The sequence below is a fragment of the Branchiostoma lanceolatum genome, chromosome 5, assembly GCF_035083965.1.
Source record: "Branchiostoma lanceolatum isolate klBraLanc5 chromosome 5, klBraLanc5.hap2, whole genome shotgun sequence".
NCBI lineage: Eukaryota > Metazoa > Chordata > Leptocardii > Amphioxiformes > Branchiostomatidae > Branchiostoma > Branchiostoma lanceolatum.
This window is the reverse complement of record NC_089726.1, coordinates 11,427,611-11,446,767: the sequence shown is the minus strand read 5'-3', so window position 1 is coordinate 11,446,767 and position 19,157 is coordinate 11,427,611. Positions and strand designations below refer to the sequence as shown.

Genomic DNA, 19,157 nt, shown 5'->3' with positions numbered 1-19,157 from the left:
TATCGAGTAAAAAGAAGCTACTGTATAAAAGAAACTGCACGCATACTTTCATTTGACCTGAATGAGACAGATTGCTGATATAGCCACAAAGGTCTGTATTGACATAAAATGATTTCTCACCAGTCATTCTTTAAACCACCATGTCACCAACTGGTTATTGCCGACATCAGCCACTCTGCCAGGAAGTGTAGCTCTTATTTGACAGGAAGATTAGTCTTGGGGAACAACTGATCGATAACACAGCCTGTGACATCATTGGAAAGCAATGCATGTTGGCTGTACGTACGACTAGAAGTACAATTCAGGGAATTCTATTTTCTGATAAGGAAATTAAACCGTGAATGGTGCTTACACAGGGATTTTTGAGCTTGGTATTGTTTCGAGTCTGGTGTTGTATTTGAAACTATTGTCTCTGAAAGCCCTGTAAGGAGGAAAACACATAATTTCACATAATGTGTAAGATTGTCAAAATATGCTTCATTGCATGTCAGATAATTGGATTATGTCAAATCATAAATAGCAAGAACTTAAACTGTTGCACTTATTTCCACCAGCTAACATACATGTAGCTGACTCTATCCATACTTGTATTCAAATTTGATATAAAGCATGGTAGTTTGGCAGGACTTCCAGTTCAGGATTAGTCTTCCTAGTTGGGTGGAGCTCCATCCTGTCTGCATCCGTTTTGAAAGTCCCAGTTGTGCCCTCTGCCAATAGCATTGTTTCCTCATGACCTCCTAGGATGTCAGAACAAAAGAAACTTATCTTGATGGAACAACCATTCTCAACCTGTCATTATATTTCAATGTATATGTTCTGCATGTATTTCCTGAAATCAAAGACTTAATGTATGAACTTGACTTTGTTGTACTGATTGTTGTTGACCGTGCCCTTCCCCAGGCGAGACTGCCCCACTGCCGCAGCCTGAGTGAGATAGCAGCAGACCTGACGGATAACAGGGCGTCTGTAGCCTCCCTGGTCCTCTCCTCTCCATCATCTGAACCCTCCAAGTCTGAACAGATCACCGCCAGCTCCAGCTTTGGCAGCCTGCCCAGGACTAACAGTTGTAAGTACTGAAACACTTTTCACAGAGTGTTCTTCTGATGCTGAAACCTTCATGTAGAAATGAGGGTAGTCTAGTATAATTTTATAGATACTCCAATGCAGTTGCAATGCATGTTTACTTGTTTTATTTATCTGTGAACTGACTTTGAATGTTAGACATGTGATTGCAGACAATTAGATAGTACTGTGATTGCTTCTAAGTTCGAGGTGATTAAATTTTGATATTGCAGTATAGGGAGAAAATTGAGTGGTTTTAAGTTTGGAGTAGTACTATAATCACATACTGTATCTTACTGGAAACATAGGTTTTAAATTAGCAGTGAAGTCATCGCTAAAATCATTAACCCAAAACCACTGCAAACAGAGAGTTACAGTAATCCTCCCAGTGTCAAGGCTAAGGAGAATAACTGGGAAGCTTCATATCAGCTTGTAACACTTCTAAGGTTAAACATTCTGGACATAGTTGTTCGATAAACTAATCATGGGCAAAGGGTTTATAACGTGTGCTTGCTGCCAAAAGAGCAAACTGAGCTGAGTAAATTGATTCTGTGGAACTGGGGTACTGTAAATTGTAGAAGAGACAGGGGACTCAACCATACTATGGTGGGGGCATCTATGTTTGATAGTGAAGTCCTTGTAACAGTAACTGTATTTGCTACAGACAAAAATATACTGTATCATAAAGCAAAGAATTTTATGTTTTACATGGACCTCAGATTTTTTGTTGCATCTGGTACATAAGTCTGTCAGAGAATGTGTCCAGCCTGTGTTTTTGTAGAAGAAGACTGATAACTGTCAGGGTTGCTTACCTTGTAGTCAGGGTGATATATGCCTGTGGGTCTGTTATTGGTCAGAAGCAAACAGAAGACAACCTGTGTATGCACTTCTATCACAAGTCCAACAAGGGAAAGCCTCAGTGTAAGGGTAAAAATGTGTAGTAGAGATCAAATTGAACTGTGGGTGAGTGTACTGTAGAAAGTGATGATGCGATTCCCTGGGTTGACATCAGCAGGAAATGGTCCGTTTCCAAATTACACTGATGAGGTTTGCCAAAGACAAATAATCCTGGGGCTGAGACATGTGTCTGCAAGAAGGAACCCGGGTACAAGAATCAGAGGAATGTGCCTCCAGGCACTGTCTTGTTGGTCAGTTCTGTTCAAGATTGCTAAAGGAAGGAGTCCAGAATGAGTCTCAGAAATAGGAAGAGGCTAGCAAGGAGGTCTTTCTCAATGTATTCTGGTGGTAAGTGCTTGTGGGAAGATGTTCACATGTGGTCTGTGAGAGGCAAGTGGTGTCGGTGTAGTATCAACAATGAGGACCTACACATAAACAAACTGCTACAGGGGAGGCTGAGTACATCGCTCCTGACAGGAAGGTGGATTGGGTTTCCAACACTGTCTTCCTGGTTCTGGGATTTTTCATTTTGATGTATTTCGCAGTGTTTTGTGTCTGGTGAAAATACAGTACCCCACAGGACTACAGGATGCAAATTTTAACTCTAAGAACGTTGTATAATGTCAGATGATAAGGTCTAAAAACCTCATGCCTTTTGTTTTCTTACATGCCTGAAGTTTGAATTCTAGTCACATTACTGTCCAGTTGGAGAGTCTGTGTCAGGCTTCCTGGGTTTGATAACTTCCTGTAAAGCCTCCGTTTTTGTAGGTAATGAGTAAGAATGCTGAGAAGGTAGAGTGGTGGACAATGCCCAGGGCTATTCCACTTCCTGTCTTATGATAAAAACTGGAAAGTAGTCATCAGGATGATCAGAAGTTTGTTTCCTTGTCTGCCAGTGTATGGTGCTTGTCCTCTCTAAACAGATTTTGTCTACTTTTACCAAAATAGTTCCACCAGGAAACACCCTTTTTTTATTTGGTTGGTACATTTGGGGTTAACTGGTCATAGACTGATGATAGAGTGATAAGAATCAACCTACAAGTTGGAATTTCCTTCCTCAGTTTCCAGTGATCAGTCTGAACCCCATAAGCAACTGTGTCGGGAGATGTATGCAGCACTGCGGGCCAGGAAAGAGACTCTGGAGGACCAGCTCAAGCTGAAAACAGAAGCTCTCAAACAGCTCTGCATCAAGGAAGCGGTAAGGGTGTTGCCATTGTGCCTGTAGTAATTTTTGGAGCTGCTAGGGGGAGCTTCAGTTTATTTCAGAGTGTAAACTTTTCTTCAGACATGAACGATGTACATTTGTGTGAAGTGCTGGTAAATAATAATAATAATAATATCAGGTGTATTTGCAGCCAGTGCCACAGGCAGGTACCCAATGGTAAATAATTAATTGGTAAGATACGTGTACATTGTGACTATCCTAAACAAAAAATGTCCTTTAGTAAGATGCCTGCATTTAAAAGAAAAATCTAGTTTCTTAAGAAATCTTAAATGTGTGTGTGACATAGACATGTGCAGGTACATGCCCCTCAGTGTACACACATTAACCAGGTATTTCCCTTTGTTATTCAGGAAATCACAGGAGTGCTGTCCTCTGATATACCCCTCAAGCCAGGGGAGAGTCCACCTCAGATCAGGAGGAGGGTGGGGACAGCATTTACCTACTCCAGCAAGGTGGTGGAGGGGTCAGCAGGACAGGTCAGTTCAAAAATGTCACTCTTATAAAAAGGTTATATGCAATTATGAATTAGCTAAAATAAAGATTGCTCCTGAGCAGCATAAGGATGTAAGAAAGAAGAGGAAAGCGAAACAAATAAATTATTTTTTTACAATCTTGCGGTGATGATGAGAGTTTTTTACTCGTGAACTGTTGTCAGATGTTTATTTTGATTACTGGTTCCCACAATAGAATTAAGAACTGAATTGTTGTTTCCCTAACCCCAGGAGGCGGAGGCAGATTTAGAGAGAATAGAGCGTGAGTATGAGATCCTGTCCAAAATCACCAGTGCCGCTCTACGGCTTGCCAACGACCCAAGCGTCGCTAAGAAGGTTCGCAAGAAGAGGAAGGAGTCTTATCAGAAGTCCTTGCAAAAGGTAATGAACCACTTAAAACTGTTCTAACCTTGTGTACAAGCTGTGAAGTAATCAACTTTATAAATTTTAACATTCCTCATTATATGTAGACTATGAAGAAGGTATCTAAAGTAGGTTTATGGAAACAATGTTTCTACTTTCTATTTTTGAAATCACCATATGATAAATGTTGGAGAATTCTGAGAAAGCTTTACCTAAATAATTTCATACATTGAAGTGTTACAGAGGTTATTACTAAATATATATGAGTAATATGTTCTTAATGACACTTGTTTTGTTTTTAGTTGAAAACCCTGGAGGCTGTTCTGAACCATCTCAGGAAGCAGACTGGAATGCCAGCCAAGATGGCGCCTTACGCCGCATTCATAGAAGGTACCCCAGCCGACTGACATGGCTTTCTAACCATGCCACTTTCTACTACATCGCTTACGCCTTGCAGCTTTACCCTCTATGCCATTAGAAATATGATGGTTATACTGCAAGCATGTAGCAGTTACTCAGTCACCTGCTTCTCTACTTGAAGCTTACCTAGACTTACAAATTTCCACTTATATAGAGACCAGTGGCTGTAGAGTAATTTTAATGCCATGTAGTGTCTTGGCAAAGGATTTGCAGGTACTGTAGAAACTGATGTAGTTATGATAGTAGCCAGGAAAGTAGTGTTCCGACCCTTAGAACAATAGTATTAGTAAGCTTTGTTTTGCTATGATGACAGACTCACATAGAAACTGTTTGCTTTTGAAGGTTACTGTTTCTTTGACCTTATTTGACATTCTGACAGATTTGAATTTGTTGTTTGTGTGTTCTTTAGAGTTTTGTGACCTGCTTTGTTTTGTATAATGCACCTTTGGTTTTACCCTCTGACCCCTGCAACTCCACATGTGTGCTTCTTACTTTCAGATCTTGACCCCTCAGATAGTAGTTCAGTTTCTGATGTGGTAGATGATGGTGAGTGTTTAACCTGTAACTGTAGAACTTCACAGACGGGGGGAGGGTTAAATGAACAGGATTTTGGTCACGAAACTAAACTATCCATATATCATAAGTACATTTTAAAAGGGTTCGTTAGATGTTAACAATGTACACTTTCTCAATCCAACAATATTTGTAGATAGGAAAGAGGTGATACAAACAACAATATGCTGACTGTTCCAATCCACATACAATCAGAATCAGAATAACCCCAGCCATGCTACCGTCTTACCTCTTCAGTTTGCTGGTAGCCAATATGCCACATCTTTCCTCTGATCCTTGGATGCTTCTTGCTTGCCTGCATGTTTCTATTGTGATTCCCTTGCTTGAATGACATCAACTGTGAACCAGATTACATGTATGTTTCTGGTACAGTATAATGACTCATGATTCTTATGTACATGTACATATTAACAGTATATCCTTGGAGGTTGATTTTAGCTGACTGGATCTTCTCATTCCAACAGACGAGCAATTCCCACCGACTCCTCCTGAGATCAGAAGACCACAGAGACCTGTTTCCCATCATGCAACATCTTGCCCGCCGTCCCCACAGAAGCAGCTGAGGTCAATGACCTCCACGCCTTCCACTATTCCTCGTCAACACTCGCGCCAGATCAAGATGACGCGAACAACGTCCATGGAGTCTACGGGACCCAAGGAAACCCCCGTGAAGAAATCCACATGGAAACAGACTTCACTAGATGACCCTGACCCTTTGTCTGCAAGGTCGAGTGGGTCAAGTTCAGGTTATAGGTCACAGGGCCACGACCTTCACACTAGTATATCCCAGCTGTCTTTGCAGCGGATGACCCACCAGGACAGCAGCCCTGACCTGCTCAGGCACAGTGTCCATAACTCTGTACACAGCTCGTACTCAGACTGGCAGAGGAACGAAGCCTTACGGGGATACATGCAGAAACACTCGTCTTCAAACAGCTCCCCAGACCTGTCCCTCAAGTCCAGCGCCAGTAGTGGTTATTTACCCGGACACATGTATCGCGTACAGGGCTCCCCGGGGTTCAGCAGGGAGAGCAGTAGTTCAGAACTGTCGGACAAGGCGTGGGTACAGTCCCCGATCTATAGGAGAGGGTCGGTACACAGCGATTCTAGTTGTCAGTGGGGAGAAGTCAACTCCTCCCCGGCACATTACGGTGCGCCGCGTCTGCAAACCATCAAATCGCAGAGCTCGGAAAACGGGGACGACACGACCGACAGGAGGTTGTGGAGGTCGTCCCGGTCGAGCTCTCAGAACTCTGAACACCACAGTGTGAAGTCCCAGTATGACAATGTCCCCAGCTCGCCCAGTACCCCTCTCCTGGTGAAGGCTAAGGCCCAGACTGTGCACGTGCAGGCCTTACATGTGAGTAAGCCGTCGCTGATGACGTGTGAACCTGTCAGGTCTCCAGCTTCCTCAGGAACAAGTACTCCCAGGTCAACCAGTAGCACTCCTCACAGGTGAGCAACTTAAGATTGTCTATCTGTACACGGTATACTGATCGTCCATGTTCTCAAACCATGCTCTCTTTTCTTTTCATGCAATACAGACGGCTCAACTCAAGATTTTTGATAAGGGATTTGCTAAGGGTCTTGTCTTGATATATGAGTGTCTTTAAAGCAAAGTGTGTAACAGAGAAGATGAGACCAACAATTTATATGAATGGTTTATTTCAGAAGGTAAAATAATGCTCAACAGTAGCAGTCAACGGACTGAATTGTTGATGAAGCATTCACATTAAAATTCATCCACATCATTACACAATTGAATACGAAATCCATGATACAAACACACATTAATTATTAAAACCATTAATTCTTTAAGACAATATACAAAGATCTTAGAGATAGACATTACATATACGTATTAAGCAAGCGGACAATGAATGGTACGGCACTGTTGCGATATCGGTTTGTATTGCAACGAGGATCGTTAAGTTTATGCGACGATCTAGTTTGGCGCCTACTAATGTGACCTCTGGTGGATGGCAAAAGGTGTTGGAAATGTACAGATTGACTAAGAGTGTTCGCAAAGTTCGTGACCAGTTGAAGACGACGTGTCTGGAGGGATGGTAGACCCAACTGGATACAGGCATCAGTGTACGACGTGTAGTCCGCACCCATAATGATCCGTACAGCACGGCGTTGGACCTTCTCGATTCTGTTGCTCAGTGTGGTGGTCAATCCTGAGTGCCAGATAGTAGCGGCATACTCAAGAACTGGGCGAACATATGTGACGTAGACTGTGACGAGATCTTCAGTGGGGATGTGGAAATGTTTCAGTTTACGGAGTAGGAACAGGCGCTGGCTTGATTTGCTGCAGATGGCGTCGACGTGGGAATTCCATCGCAGGTCGTGCTGTAGGAATACTCCCAAGATTAGGACAAACAATTAGGACAAACAAAACATTACAATACTTCAGGAATTCTTCAGATATATGCAAATGACCCTTATGGATCAAAGAATTTTGAGTAATACCGGTAGTGCCTAATACAAATATGTAGTCCCTTGGTAGGTCAATTGGGCCTGTGCTCATTTACTGTGATGATGTTTTGATATATTTTGGATGCTGTACTTTGTGGTATGTGCACCAGTGGAGACATGAATGGGATAACAGTGAGGTCTGGTAAATGACCATGTTGTCTCTCAATGTCTGCCCTTCCCAGGAACACATGGTGGCATGACTATGAACATGACTCGCCCCCTAGTCCTGAACTGCCTCCCAGACTTGTCAGGTATATGTACAGGCCTGACCCAACCCCTGCACCAATCATGGAACTAATAGCCATGGCATGACTAACCAGTCACTAGGACTGCTGCTTGGCTTGCTTTGGGCAGAAAGCTCTGGGTTCCTTCTTGTGATGGTCCCAGCATGAAGCCTTGGGGTACACCAAAGTAACAAACATTACCTTCTGTCCAAATTGCCTGAAAAACACTTGTAAGGAAGTTATTAGATAAAAGTGTTCTATACAAAAGTAAAAAAGGAAGTTTGGACTGAAGGGTGGAAGGGGAATAATAAAAAGAAATGATTCATGATAACAGGAAACCTGGGGCATGTTGAATGTCAAATATAATAAATTGTAATTTGTAGGAGGCATGCTGTGGTGCCTTGTGGCATTTGGGATACTGATTGCCAGCTTGGATTGTAAGAACAAAGTGCTGCTTTTGGTTGAAGACTAAGCCAATCCATTGTACATGAATCTGTGGAGCAACGTTTGACTGGCGCTTGCTAGTTGTTGATAGGACATTTCTGATGAATAACTTGCATCATGCTTCATTCATCATATCAAGTGCTCACATCATAACCAACATTTTATGATCCTGCCTTCTTCCAGTACTGTCTGCATCACTGACTGATGAAACTGCTGCTATAGAATTAGCCCATTTAATGATTGTTCTTAGTGATTGCGCTTCTATGAAAATATGTACATACATGTAAAGTCATAGCCGATGTTCCAGTCACAAATATTGTAGTTTACTGATGTTGCATTGGGATTTGTAGATGTTTGTATTTGTCTAGTGATATTGGTTGTTAAAATAGATGGCATGGTAGATTATTTGCTAACATTTGGTAACTGTTAAAAGTCAACCAACTGACCCCACCAAGCAGGCTTTGAAACATGTGCCACATATACTGCTACACAGAAATTATGACAAGCGGAGCAGTGTAGAAAACAACACAACAGAAGTTGAGAAACCTTTGACAGCTTGAGTAAATGTCCTGTGCTGTCCCTATTGCAGGTCCCTGTCTGAGTCTCACACCGACACCCTGCGTGACAGTTACAGCTTTGGTGAGGCAGAGGAAGGGCTGGCCGAGGCCTTCAGCGAGGAAATGTTGCAGTGGATCGAGGGACAGGAATCCATGAAGCCGGGAACGCTCGTATGACAATGATGGTGGGTCATTCTACAATAGATATGTCGCATTGTGTCTTGTGTGAGCTGGTGTATTGCATGGTTGTGTCAACTGACATCTTGATGAAAATTTATGAATATAGTAAGAATGTGATATTGAAAAAGCACAAGGTTAACTGCAAGTCTCTTGCCCAAATGACCATGTATGTCCGGATATGCAACTTATAGTATACTCTTCAGCATAAAACAGGTATAATACACCATGATGTGTTTTAGCGGTTATGCAATGCGAACAAACAAAGTATAAGCAATACTAAAGTATGACATTCAAAATCCTCTCCCCTGCTGCAGGTGCCGGCTGTGCTGTATGTACACCTACTGTTGCAGCTGGTTTGCAGCAAGCTTCCCAAACAGTCCCAACTTCCCAAACAGGCCAGAGGAAGACACCACCGTTCAAGAAACCGATATGCAAAGAATCCTACCCTGGCAATTTCAGGTCATCCTTCAGGGAACCCATGTGTGTGGCACACCTTTGTTCACCTTTGATATCTGTCATCGTCGATGTGCAAACCACACACCTTTGTGAGAACAGTTTTCAACAAGATGTTGCACTTAACATAGAAGAGTTTGTATGATTCTCATCAGATACCATACGATTTTTAAAGGAATATTAGACACAAATTATCAATAGTGGCTACAAGATAACCGTTTGTAATATCAAAAGCAAGGGAAGTCATAGTAAAGTGCTTTTATATATACCCAGCATGTGCAAGTGGAAGATAAGATGTATAAGTTACGAGAACAGCCATCATTTTCTTGGTCATAGCAACTGAGCATCATGGGAAATAAAGATATCTGTCTGTGGCAGCCATCTTTTTTTGACAATTGTGATGACATCAAGGTCAAAATGCTTACCACTGTTTTTATGCTAGGAATACTACTATATCTCAGTGGCAGAATATTTCTGAGAAGTATTATTAAGTGTTGTTACTGTGTAAATAGGTGCATTTGGAGAAAGAGGAACATTTAAATTTTCCTTACCTCAGGACAGAAGACACCCCTGTAAATACTTGTAAATGTCATTAGCAATAATGCAAGAAGTTTGATTTTGTATGGGGCTTACTTAAGGTTAGAGATAGCAATGGCTTCTTTCTAGTGTGGTGTACCAGCAGTATTTGTCAGCAAAGTGTAAAGACAGACATCGAGCCAACAGCATAAGCCACAAGCACAAATGCAAACAAAAGAAGGAGACTGTATAGATGGTAGAAGGTGTACAGTATTCACATTGTACAAGCACTGGCATTGGGAGTGTTTGGGAGACCATCTTTAATGTATGCTTTCATAAGATCTTAACCCAAGACAGTTTGGGTTAAAGTTGCCAAATGCAAATAGCTTAGTGATACAACATGCACATTTCTTATGCATGAAACTTTAAATGCCTTGAGGTAAAAAATTGTTACCGGTACTACCAGCAATCTCCTTTTCTTACTCTTGGAACTATTGCTGTCTATGCAAAGGTCTGCTCAGTTGTAGAGAACCTGTGCATCATGTAGAGCCTGTCCAAGTGCCATGTTGTGTAGTGCCTGTTTAAGGTTGAGTGAAGTGAAACCACACCAGTTGACTGTGTGTTAAAAAAAGTTCTTGTACTGTGAAACTAAGGTGAAGTCGTTCTTGATACTTGCAAGGGTGTGGAAATGTAGTAAGGAAAAGTGGGGCACTTGAGCGATTCTGTGAGGGATACTAATGTACCAAGTAAGCAAAGCAAATAAGTTATCAAATAGTTTGTTCAGTACAACATCCTGTTCTATTTATGTCACTGGGAGTTTCATGTTGTTTATTCTGTTTTAGAGTGGTCACCATTTGTAAAATGTGACAAAGGTTTGTAACATATGCAAGCAAATATATAGTATTACCTGGTTATCAAGGGCCAGCATACAAACAGCAAATATCTGTACATCTATACTTTCTTACCAAAGTTGAACTGTTCGATTATTTTGAGTACTGTAACCTCATGTAGATAAAAGAAGAGCAAACCAACATTTATTTCGTCCTCTCCCCCATGCTTTTGTGAAGCTCTGCCATCACAATCAGTGTCATTGCTGTGTTAATGTTAGATACTAGTACATGTACTGAATTCTGTCAACTCATATTTAGGACTTTCAAGAAATTCTGCACTTTGTACATAGGGAAAATATTGTAACTGGTAAAGCCCTGCATGTAGGACAATTTTAGCAAGGTTCGGTATCCATGAGGAATGTTGTAGATCTCAAATATAAATGCATTTTGAGATTGGACTAGTGAGTACAGTCTGGGACTAGTTTATTTGCCGGATCATGGAAGATACTCTCTGTACGTCTACTTTAAACTGAAGATCACTTGATTATTCTTAGTATAGATTATACATTTCAGGGGAACTGCATGGTTTTTGCCCATGCCCACATGTCTTTATTATGAAGTATACCAAGAGTATGTTTAGAGGAATTGTTCAGGTTATAGAGAAACCTCTTGTTGCTTTGTATTGTTTGAAATTGTCTCTAGAGAATGCCTTGTCACATTATGGTGCCACACTCCTACTGAGATCTTCAGTACCACAAGGTGCAATTTTCACTGCAGTTTTTCACACTTGTAATAAATAGTTGCTGGAAACAATTTGTAGACTCTGGTCTTTATTTGTTGACTCCCTTGATTATAGTCATCAGGATAGGCATGACCCAATAATGGCCAAAATGATCTGCCTTTGGGTATTGCCAAAACATAACCTGATGATTACAATGTTTAACTTAAATTTAGTAATAAAAGTATATGTACATGTATGTCTGATAAAGTCATCCATTCTTAATGCACATTTAATTACAGTCATCCATAATCAATAAATGTTCATAAATAGTTCATGTTCAGTTGTTCAAAGTTTTGTCTTTATAAAGTGGGAAATATTAGTTTGTTCGGCCTCAGTTCCAACAAATACTGGAAGGTGCAGAAATCAGTAGGACTCATTTTACCGAGTTATCACCATGGCTCAAAAGCGCCTTCTAGCAGGTGATGGCTGTACCGCACCAACATTGCTCTGGCCACGATGCAGTTAGAGAAACATCAATAGAAACCGATTGAGTATTAAAGTGGATCATAAGCACGTTGATAAGTCAGACCAATCTCACCCAGCTGTTTTGTCGATCTACGTATTAGTTTAACTGTAACGACGTGACAGTCGGGTAAGACATTATGCAGCTACCGTTTTCATTACTGTAAGGGAGTGAGTGATTATGAAAAGTGCAAGGCTAATTTTTGAGTCAAACATACTTTGGTCTATTTTTGAGGGGTTTCAAATGGTGCCATTCAAAACCGAGAATGGTGATATTTAAAACATTTTACGAACGAAACGATGGGATACCAGATCATAAATCGTATGTTTCCTTTGGATTTTACCCGTAGAAATGGTTGAGTACGTGCATGCGTTTTCTGTTATTGTCATATTCTGAGGTCTGTCAATCAATAGGTCCGATTTTCCTTTCAAAATTCTACAAGATGTGTGGATTACTTCACGGTACAATATATCACAGTATGTACCTTCCACATTTTGAAAGGAAAATTGGATCTGTTGATAGGCAAACTAAAGTATGGTTGTATGTGTTCATCATTTTCTTGTTGTACAAAATATAATCAAAAATTTGATGTCGTAGCCTTCAGAATTGAAAGGCTTAGAAGCAACCAGGAACAAAAATATGTAAAGAAAATGTCCTTGAGCAGAGGAGAAAGAATGTCATCATCAGCCCGTGGTAGTTTAATACTTCCGTAAAAATTTGATGTCGTAGCCTTCAGAATTGAAAGGCTTAGAAGCAACCAGGAACACAAATATGTAAAGAAACTGTCCTTGAGCAGAGGAGAAAGAATGTCATCATCAGCCCGTGGTAGTTTAATACTTCCGTTTATTCTGAATACCTGATAAGACATAATCATCCATCTTTAAAATCCGTTCTCAGACAACATTGATAAAGACAAACAGTTAAGTTTCTTTTGCCGATTTGATACGAGAGCTTCTATACAACCATCTGTACTGTGTGCCTGTCCGTGCAGTCATTACAACCTCTCATCAAGTTCCTCATAAATACAGTCCTTCTCTTTGCAAGTACAAGACAAAAACATACATTCCCTTCATATAGATATACACAGATATCTCTGGTGATTCTTCACAGTAAAGTGGTACAAGGTTCCACCAACAGGTAACACTTCATTGTCTAACTACTGCTCTTTAAGCCACATTAATGTGATATATCCTAGATAAGTACTTTGTGAGTGTCTACTTTTACCATTCCTTAGGTTATCAACATTCTGTACGTTTGTGTCAGAAGAGCCACCTAGTGATGCCATGTAATATTACAGTCCTCAAGATTACCCAGGATGTTCCTTGCTGGTGTAAAAACGGTGGTACAGATTACATGTACAGTACATTGCACCCAAAACACCAACTGCATTTGATGAAACCAAGAGAAGTCACATCCTTTGATGCACACAATAATATTGTCTATGTACAACTAAAACATCATTGTTTAGTAGACCTGAGCTGTAAATTCCTGTATAAACCAAGGTTCCTTGTATAAACAAATAAATGAATTGTAAAGGTGATTAAAATTGGCATTTGTTTACCTTGTGTACTATAGGGGAAAACAACTTTTGAATATTATATCTTTCTCCACTTATGTAGCTCCTGTGCAATATTCCATAAAGCATCTATACATATACAGCTCCTCAACAATGATTAAAAGCAATATCAATATTTCTTGTATTTCTACACTGAGGTGAGATGGACATCACGCGTAAACAAGCTGCACCCAGAAGGACGGAATGTGTAACAAAATGTCAGGCAATGACATCAACTTTGTTTGGAAGAGTAGTGTTTTAAACACCAGAGATAGTTTTGAACTGACATTCATGTCATGGATTGCATTCCAGTTTGTATATGGAAGAAACTGCGCTGCTAACAGTTACCATTGTGACAGTCAAACTACTTCAGCTATGCGTCAAGTCCACTGTGTTTCATTTTGTTTGAACTATTCGTTCTTGCTGATGTCACATTCACATGCATAGATTTACCTTTCTTTCTTTCTTCACATATAATTTCATCCTTTCCATATAATTTCATTCTTTTCATCTGGTTTTACATATAATTTCATTCTATCCATATGATTTCATTTCTATATCTGATTTGATATATAATGCTTTGATTGAAGGTGGGAGATGGACAAAGCTGACCTGTACTTCATCTTATGTTAATCAGGTCGTGTACATAGTAAACTGGTAAAAATAGCTTCCATCTTAAGTGTTTCCCTCTGGAATATTGTATGAAACAATAGATTTAACCTAGAAGCAATAAATAAAAGGTTAATGATATTGGATAGCTGCTTTGCATATAATAAATCTTAAGTTCATGCAACATACATTGAACCCTTTGTTAACATTCTACACTAGACAATCATAGCACTTTACATTTCTACCTGAATGACACAGATTGCCCATTGGTCACACACAAATATTCCTGCACACTATAAAAGGGTACATGTAAAACATTCACAACTATACTACAAGAAGACTCAGCTGTGCCAACTGAAGCCTAGTGTCTGTGTTGGAATCACAACATTGATGTACACAATACATGACATAGCAACTGTGAGTGTGATCCAGTCTTAGAGAGTTTCCTTGTAGTTTAGGTTGATGACGGCCGGCAGGAATTCGGCGAGGTCAACGAAGTCAGCGATAACGATGTTCACTCCCTGGTTGCCGGACCCCGGTCTTCTCCCGTTCAGCCACTTCAGGATGTGCGGCATGACGGGCATGGCCAGCACCTCCTTCAGACTGCCGTTCAGATTCCCCAGGATGGTTCCCGCGGTGGGCGTCAGGACTCCCTGAGACACGTAGAACTTGGACTCCTGCCGTACTTCTGTGTTGAGGAAGTCGACCAGCGCCGGGATCTCGGGCGTGTTTGCCCAGGGCGCGGCGATGGCCTCCCCCATCCACAGGTTGATATGGCGGTCGGCGACGCTGTTGTGGTAGAACACGATCACCTGCTGCCCGCGCTCCCACAGCGTGGCCAGGGTCACGTCGCCGGGATCCATCCTCGGGCACAGCTTCGGGCCGAACATCTCCTTCAGGATGGCGATGAGGCGCTCGTGGTGGAAGTCCACCATGCTGTAGAAGTGGTTGAAATCCAGCAGTACGACCTCCTTGGGGTGGGTGTTGAGGTACTGGGCGATCTCCAGCAGCGCACTCTCCACCTTGCTGCCGTACAGTCCGTGCACAAAGTAGAGCGAGCTGTCGCTCTTTCTCCCCGCCACGCGGAAGTCGAAATACCGCACGCCGTCGTTGAGCTGTTCCATGAAGCAGATGTCTTGCGTGACGGACCAACGGTACACCAGATCCTTCCCAGCCTGCCCCATGATCAGGACAGCGGCCTTGATCTCTGGCGGTTCGCCAGGCGAGATGTCCGACGTCTTATCCAGGAAGAAACTGAAGGAATCATGGGTGCCTAGAGGGAAATTACGAAAAGCAAATAACATTAAGTATCAGTTATATATACTGGTGCATGTATTTCATATTTCCCTACAGTGGTAAGTTGTTTCGTCATCTGATACCTTCAAGATAACTTTCTTGGCACCAAACAACATTAGTGACATATCCACTTCAGTAACTTAGTAAGGCCATGCTGATTTGATTATATGGATGACATCCTCTGAGAATGCCAAAACTGATGCGAGCATGCGAATGAAAAAAAAGTTTAGCAAAAAAAAAAATTGCCTTCATTATGAAATCTACGTGGTCAGGAAGGTTGAACACATGACTGAACAAACTGAGTATGAGTTACCGAAATATAGGTTCTTCTTTTTTGTTATTTCTTTGACTTTTGCATTGATTTTGGTATTCTACGACATAAGTATCGTTTTCCAATATCTTTTTTACAACTCATGGCATACATTTGACCATTTTGTAGCTGCTTTGTATGATTTACAGTATGGTGGATTTTGGAATCAGACAAAAATTGATGCCCGCGTGGATGTCATCCATATAATCAAATCAACATGGCCTTAGGCCTCACGCTAAGAAATGCAGTAAATCACCCATGTCAAATCTTTTCATGTATGTTTTTGTAGGCAATGAACAACATTAAAATGAAAGAATTACTGCTGCTTATCAATAATTGAATAGTTTCCCACCATTTGAATGTTATCAACATGTTATTGTGTGATTTGTCCTTGGACTACATATGTAAGGTCAAAGTCATAAAAATATTTGCTTTTTGCTGGGTTTTAGCATCAATTATTTATTTTCTGTTCTTGCCCAATGCTGAGACTACTTACTTGTAACCAGCACATATAATGCTGAGTACTTCCTGCTAAACTATAGTACAATGTACTATAGTAGAATGCATTACTTCTTGGCTGCAGCTCCATTAATGACTTCAACTAGTGGCCAGTAAACAACGTTATCTTGTTTCCATGTCATAAAGCTCTTAGGAAGGGCCAGGCATTGAAGTTGAAATACTGATGTGAGGAAATGGTGTTATGGATGATTTCATTTTCATTTTTATTATTTCACCAGGAAGTACTTATTGCCGACAGGCGCTTTTCAGACTCCTGAGGGGGAAAACAATGACATAAGATAACAAAAAATCATATAATCATATTATAATGAGAAAGAAGCTGACTAAAACAAATACGTTCATAAATGAATGGTCATTGTAAATACCAATTGTACAAATACATCAAGATAACTTAGTATAACAGAAATGGTCGTTTGTCAAGAAATAAAATAATAATATTGGAGGTCAACTTGAATATAGAATAACTAATTAAAATACTTATAATGAGACCTACAGCTTTACACCCAAGTTAACTAGTGCACTAGCAGTCTGCTTCCTGTCATAAGCTGCAAATGGCACCATTGGATCATTTTATTACTATTGTTCATAAGAAAGTACTAGTACAGAGGCATACAAACTATAGTCTAGAATGCTGATTCACATACAGGATAAGAGGACACAAAAAAATGAAGAATTGTTACTTGGTTAGATTCAGCTGCATCTACATGTACAGTATTTCTGACTCTTAAACATTACAAAATGCTCTTAAGGGATCTAATCAGAGAAGGGAAAAATCAATCGCAATCAGTGAAAAGGATGAGAATTGACTTACTGAGTTACTCTGAAACGATTCTCCAGTGATTACGCAGACATAGACAACACTCAGGAGAGGTCCAATCACTACGAGTATGTCCGTAATGGAGCCTATTTGACATTGATCACCAAAGTCTTTAAATTGTGGTCTACATCTAATCTGAACTTAAGGCAAGAATTGGGATGGTTATTTTTCTTGCTAGATGTAAGAGCTGAAAGGAAAACGTATTCTCCCCAGTGCTATGCATTCACCAGGCTAAAGTGGTCCTTGCTGTACACTAAGACGTACAAAGAATGTGCACTAAGAAATATATGCCTGATCGTTGTACAAAACTGTAGTTGTGGGACACACTAGATCTGCCATCCACCACTGATCTGTAACACCGCCTGTACCAACACCTGTACATACCCAGTTTTGCTGAACCCATGGTTTTTCTTAAACGAGTTCAGCACGAGATTTACTGCTACCGATCCTTGAGGCAGGTGGGCCCTGGTGACATTTTTGCTCCTTCAATAATTACCATTATAATAGGAATCAGTCACACCGCAAAATATCAATATTAGCAAGATATAATGTGCAGCTTGGGAACCGTGTCAATAAATCATGTGATTTGCTTCTGAAATGAACAACCAGCAAATGTACGCTTTGAGGAAAATCAACATCAATCACATTAGATCCACTGGTATCAACTATAAATTTGCCATCTGCCTTACTAATACATGTATCAGTGCAATATACATGTGTCAGAAAGAGGTTTAAAACCTCCTTGTGACCAGCAAAAAAAGACAAAATAAATGATGATCTCAAATTGGAATTCTGACAGTTGGCAAAGAGATACCCTGTGTTATGACCCTTCTTAATAACAGTAACCAATGTGATAACTGACACAGTTTCATGATTTCACTTTCCAATGTTTCATGGTCACTTTCACCAGGTCAAACACTGAGCATGAGATTTCGACCACATCTCTAGAGGCTCACATACACTTGAAATGTCCACCTCAACATCTAACCAAGGGTGCCAACCCTTCCAAAGTTGATTGAAAATTGATTTTATAAAAAAGCGGTGACATCTGTAAATCAAATTATGCTAGCAAAATATTTCAGTTGGGAAGTAAAGTATATCAGAAAAGACCATGGTTGACCGAAAATGATAATTACTATTCCCCACACCACTGTAGTTCTTGAATGGGAGCCAATATTGTTGGAAGTGAATTAGTGAAACACTATTAGTATAAGTGTAGGTTGGTAATAAATGAACTACACTAATAATGGATACTACTAACACTGTTAGTAACAGTGAACATGAACACTACACGTCATTGGCCTTGGGAATGAAATGTTATGTAGGGTAGACACGTTAAAGGGGACTAGCGGCATTGATTATGTGTTTACTTTGCCGTATCCACGGGAAGTGGGCGTCACTTCCGTTTTCACCAATAATCCGACACAAAAACACTTCCCATAACATGATATAATACCTGTCGAAGCCACGCCCACATCCAGCCAAACAAATGGGGAGAAAAAAACAGCATAATGGTGCAGACTCCTCAAAAAGGACAATCTAATAACAAAATGGAATTATTTGACATTGTATGCAGGTCTCTTAGCTACTTGACCCCCTAGATCGTTTCGTATCGAGCAATGAAATTAGGCGGGCGGCCTTCACATAATAATTTTCCCTCCTTCCCGGAAGTGAATATCGGCGGGACCGGGAGGTAAAACGCCTCCGTCTCCGCACTATCGGCGTCTCCGTGGCCTACCTACCGGGGATGGCGAGGTCCTTGAGCGGCGCGGTGTGCAGGTTGGGCGGCAGATCTGCCATCCAGTTGGCGAAGCGGGTGTGTAGATCGCCCGCTACTCCATCGTCCAGCCCCGGGGACCGATCAGCCGCCATGTTGTTGGACATTCCCACCACGTATGACCTCTGACATGGGAGAGTTCATTCGGCAAGAGGGGAGCTACTCATGTTTAGTACTGGGATAGAGAGAGTTATAGATAAGTTTAATAGGCCGCACTGACTTGATACTATGGATGTCATTCTCTGCACAGTCAGAATCAAAACTAATGCAAGTAAGCGTAATATTCAAGGTGAATATAAGATTCCTACATTTCGTGA

At 40.9% G+C, this 19,157-nt stretch overlaps 2 protein-coding genes across 11 annotated transcripts in view; one reads left to right on the top strand and one right to left on the bottom strand.

Moving 5' to 3' along the window:
- Positions 1 to 11,526, top strand: part of LOC136435096 (FERM domain-containing protein 4A-like) — a 56,041-nt gene extending 44,515 nt beyond the window's left edge. For 7 of the 9 annotated variants that reach the window (XM_066428309.1, XM_066428303.1, XM_066428312.1 and 4 more), the window contains 10 exons: positions 901 to 1,066; positions 3,021 to 3,157; positions 3,535 to 3,660; positions 3,907 to 4,056; positions 4,341 to 4,428; positions 4,957 to 5,004; positions 5,496 to 6,486; positions 7,692 to 7,760; positions 8,767 to 8,919; positions 9,229 to 11,526. In XM_066428309.1, the coding sequence (XP_066284406.1) occupies positions 901 to 1,066; positions 3,021 to 3,157; positions 3,535 to 3,660; positions 3,907 to 4,056; positions 4,341 to 4,428; positions 4,957 to 5,004; positions 5,496 to 6,486; positions 7,692 to 7,760; positions 8,767 to 8,911 (1,920 nt within the window). In that variant the 3' untranslated portion in view covers positions 8,912 to 8,919; positions 9,229 to 11,526. The remainder of the gene's footprint in view (positions 1 to 900; positions 1,067 to 3,020; positions 3,158 to 3,534; positions 3,661 to 3,906; positions 4,057 to 4,340; positions 4,429 to 4,956; positions 5,005 to 5,495; positions 6,487 to 7,691; positions 7,761 to 8,766; positions 8,920 to 9,228) is intronic. The other 2 variants (XM_066428308.1, XM_066428310.1) reach the window with 2 other exon arrangements.
- A 1,257-nt stretch (positions 11,527 to 12,783) lies between these two features.
- LOC136435094 (PI-PLC X domain-containing protein 3-like) lies at positions 12,784 to 18,976 on the bottom strand. Of its 2 annotated transcripts, XM_066428302.1 has the most exons (3): positions 18,806 to 18,976; positions 17,448 to 17,546; positions 12,784 to 15,394 (listed from the first exon to the last, which is right to left on the bottom strand). In XM_066428302.1, the coding sequence occupies exons 2-3, from the start codon at positions 17,464 to 17,466 to the stop codon at positions 14,556 to 14,558; spliced, it is 858 nt and encodes a 285-aa protein (XP_066284399.1). In that variant the 5' UTR covers positions 17,467 to 17,546; positions 18,806 to 18,976; the 3' UTR covers positions 12,784 to 14,555. The 2 variants fall into 2 exon arrangements, with proteins under 2 accessions (XP_066284399.1, XP_066284398.1); XM_066428301.1 differs by lacking the exon at positions 17,448 to 17,546 and having other exon boundaries at positions 18,806 to 18,975.
- Positions 18,977 to 19,157: the final 181 nt, after the last annotated feature.

What these genes read in the sequence shown, in the direction of transcription:
- LOC136435094 (XM_066428301.1), bottom strand. Translation starts at nt 18,947, where the DNA reads ATGTCCAACAACATGGCGGCTGATCGGTCCCCGGGGCTGGACGATGGA. An exon ending in CAAGGACCTCGCCATCCCCG is followed by an intron (nt 15,395 to 18,805) that starts GTAGGTAGGCCA and finishes ATTTCCCTCTAG; the next exon opens with GCACCCATGATTCCTTCAGT.